At 40.8% G+C, this 3,809-nt stretch overlaps 1 protein-coding gene across 1 annotated transcript in view; it reads right to left on the bottom strand.

Moving 5' to 3' along the window:
• The window catches only part of LOC110289217 (baculoviral IAP repeat-containing protein 1a-like), a gene marked incomplete at its 5' end in the record, with an annotated part of 23,306 nt that extends 20,616 nt beyond the window's left edge, over positions 1-2,690 (bottom strand). The window contains 2 exon segments of the mRNA XM_021155364.2: positions 1,687-1,782; positions 2,609-2,690. Coding sequence (XP_021011023.1) covers positions 1,687-1,782; positions 2,609-2,690 — 178 coding nt within the window.
• Between the last annotated feature and the right edge of the window lie 1,119 nt (positions 2,691-3,809).

Raw genomic sequence — 3,809 nt, 5'->3', positions numbered from 1 at the left:
TTAGAGTTCCTAATATGCTCAATGCACTCAGTCTCTGCCCAGGAACTGCCCTAACTTGATTGTTTAATAATGACAAGAGCATGCTCAGTAACAGTGTAGACTCTGCCACTATTGCTATGGTAACATTCATGTAAGCTGCTACTATGTAGACACATTAGAATTAACTCAAGTCCTGTGTATGAACAATACTCTTAACATCTGAGATGTTCCTTCATTCCCATGTTGATGGGAGATGGCAAATGATTTGCTGTGTAGTAAGTTAAACTTACTAAGCTAAGCTTCAACATGTAATATTTCTGCCTCAGCTTTCNTACTGCTGGGATTACAGGCATACACCTCTCTACACTTGGCACTAAACTCATATAGTCTGTACTGGCCTCTAACCCAATGTCATAGTTCAACCTGAACATAAGTGTCTCCTTCCATGAGCAGCAATTGCAGGAGTGAGAAATCCTACCATAGAATTCTTACTGTTATGGTTGCTTTCATCCTGTGCAGTGTCCCTTGTCCCCATGTCCCTAACCCCTGCTGGGCCTGAACTCAGAGCCTGTCCTATTTGCNATATAGATGCTCTGCTGACCTAAATTACTAACACTGAGGTTTCCTTTTCCATGGATGCTGGGATGGATCCAGAGGACCTTGCCCATGCTGGCCAAGCAAGTACTATCCTCTTACCTGTCACCTGATTTTATTGGGAATATTCCTGAATTTCTTAACAGCACATGGAGCCATTTAAGACTACATTTATGTCTGTAGCTGTAGCTCAGTCACTAGCGTGCTCTCCTGGCCTCCACGCAGACTGAGGCTCCACCCCCAGCACCTGAGAAGCTCTGTCTCAGAACTCAGCAAAAGGGTCACAAGTTCAAGGCTCATTTGAGTTTGAGGCCAGTCNGGGATAGAAGAAACACTAAAACTTGCTTCCAAAACATTTTACCCACTATTTCAGTTGTTTGAAGGGAACCATCTGTTACAGCACCAACACNACATACTTAGTTATGCTTATCTATGCTAAAAACTAAGTCACTTAATGAACAGCTCCATGGTACAGAAGTTTGCCACTAAACCTAATAACCTCTAAATTAATTCTCTCANGGTAGAAGGAGAGAACCAAGTCCTATAAGTTGTCCTCTGACTTCTGCACCTTCACANATGGGACCCATGGGCATCCACATACAATAGTAAGTAAATAATTGAGTCTANAATTTTTACATTTACTTTTAAATTCTTCTTGATTTTTGTCTGCATGGTTGCCTGCACCACACATGTGCAGTGGCCACGGAGGTCAGAGGAAGACACTGGATCCTCTAGAACTGGATTTTTGGAGTTGTGAGTTGCCAGAGAGTGCTGGGAACTGAACCTGAGTCCCTTCCAAGAGCAGCAAAGAGCATTAACCACTGAATCATCTCTCCTGCTCATAAAGTAACAACAAAAACAAACCCAAAATCATTCCATAATAGANAAATCGCTTATGAAGATAAGTTTTAAAGAAGGGCTGGAGAGATGGTTCAATAGTTAAGAGCACTGACTGCTCTTTCAGAGGTCCTGAGTTCAGTTCCCAGCATCCACATCAGACAGTTCACAAGTGCCTATAACTCCACCTTCAAGGGATATGATGTCCTTGTCTGGCTTCCAAAAGCATCTGTATTCATTGGCAGGGGGAGGGGGAGAGGGAGAGAGAACACACACAAAAAAAGAGACAAGCAGAGTTTGGAATGTGTCTGAAGTTTTACCTGATACCATAGGTAATTCTCTTCTGACCCAGGAATTCACAAAATGTTCTCCCTGTGGAAAGAAATTTGGTTACTGACTGATTAACTTATAAAATAGAATCCATCTCTGAGCTGCAGCTGAAGAGTTCCCACACTGAAGCCAAGTTTCATTAGAGCAGCAGAATTTGGGCAAATCCGTCCTTTAATTTTGGTTTGATTTTTATTGATTTGGGGGATTTTTATGCAGTTCCAAACATCAGTGAAATGGAACCTTTCTCAGGGCTGCTCATACCAGGCACCCAGCTCAACAAGAGAACTGCAGTTACACACACAGATGTATTTGACTCATGAGGAACTGAGACAGAGAAAGAGGGCTCACATCGGAAGGGCCTCTCCAACTGAGCAACTCTCCCTCTGAGGGAACTGCACTCAGACTTTCAGCCCATGCTGCCTGCAGATGTTGCTTCTGAGTCAGTCAGCAAATACAGTCTCCTTTGGCTTCAGTTTGGGTTGTGTTTCCCAACTGCCCTCACTAGTTTGAGTCTAAATGCCCAGCTGNAGGAGGCATCCTGAGTGCCCTGCCTCTGCCAGGTACCACAGAGGACTGAGTGTGACATCCAGGTAGAGGCTACAGAAAGATGCTAGGGGAGTGGCCTCAGTCAGAGAGAAGATGAAGGAGACAGAAACCACCCACAGCCAGCATGGAAAACCAAGTCTACATGGTTCCAGCTTAACAAGAGAACATTTTTGTATTCCTCTCTGTCAACCAGAGATGAGAAAGGGCGAAAGACACAGAATCCATCAGAAAACAAAGCAAACAAAAGCCCTCACCCTGACAATTCAGATATTATTAGGTAAAGAACATGTACTATTGGAAAAAGTTGGCTGGTATAAATTACCGTTACATGAACAAATCCCTCATAGCCTTGGATATACTGGGCAATTTCCTCTGAAGATTTCTTACTTTGAAGAAATTCACATCTGTAATTAGAAATACAATTAAAATATACCCCTATAAATAGAGATGTTCTACATTCCAATGAGCACTTAATAAAACCTATTGAGCTATTGGGCTTTAAATATCAGTAAAATTGTCAAAAAACAAAACAAAACAAAAAAACCTTGCCCCAGTAGTATGCACAAGACCTAAGCAGATTCAAACCAGATGGACCCCTGAAAGTGAGAGGAGGAAGTAGACACAAGGCCCCACCCCTAACCAGGAACTATTTGCAACTGATACCTGCTGATAATGGGACGATCGATTTCTCCAGTGGCATGTCACCGGGTATAACAAAACANTCCAGAGCAGGTCCCATGCCCAGGAATAGTTGGCCAACACAAAACAAACTACACATTTTATTTTTTACTGTTTTTGATTGCTTTTATTTTTGGCTGTTTGTTAGGGAGGATGTTGAAACAGAGAGAGAAAAAACATGACCTTGGCTGAGTAGGAAGTGGGAAGGATCTGAGCAGAGTTAGGGGGTTTGGGGGGAGTGATCAAAATTATTGTACTAGAATTAAAAAAAAACTCATCTTACTCATGTGAATTACAAGTGTCCTGATAGGGCTGGAGAAATAATCTCTTCTGGTGTCTGAAGACAGCTACAGTGCGCTTATATACATAAAATAAATAAATCTTTTTTAAAAATTCTAAAAAAAAAATTTAAAAAAAAACAAGTGTTCTCATAGAATAATTTATTTATATTAATGACAGCACATATAGCTTTTTAAATTGAATCTNCAGATTACTTTTGTTTTTATTTTAAAATGAGGTGTTCCTGTGTTGACGGTATACTCTTGGGCTAAAGCAATCTTTCTCCATCAGCCTCAGGAGTAGTATAAGCCTGTTCTATGNCTCTCTGCTGTCAGTTTCCTTAAACCAGAAGTGCAAAACAAACAATCNAAGAGATTGATACTGACTAGAGAGACTGTGAAATCTTTGCCTTTTTGATACAGCTAAGGGGGCTAAGCCTAGTACCCATGATCAGATCAAGGACAGAAAATGAATCAATGTGAAAATTAGTTGTGACATAATGAAACAAAAACATCAAGATAATTTATAAAGTAACATATTAAATCTATTGGTTTTGATTTTTATAA

The sequence above is a fragment of the Mus caroli genome, unplaced genomic scaffold, assembly GCF_900094665.2.
Source record: "Mus caroli unplaced genomic scaffold, CAROLI_EIJ_v1.1 scaffold_15833_1, whole genome shotgun sequence".
In the NCBI taxonomy this organism is placed as follows: domain Eukaryota; kingdom Metazoa; phylum Chordata; class Mammalia; order Rodentia; family Muridae; genus Mus; species Mus caroli.
Note: the sequence above shows the minus strand (reverse complement) of the source record. Positions and strands in the feature narration are given on the sequence as shown.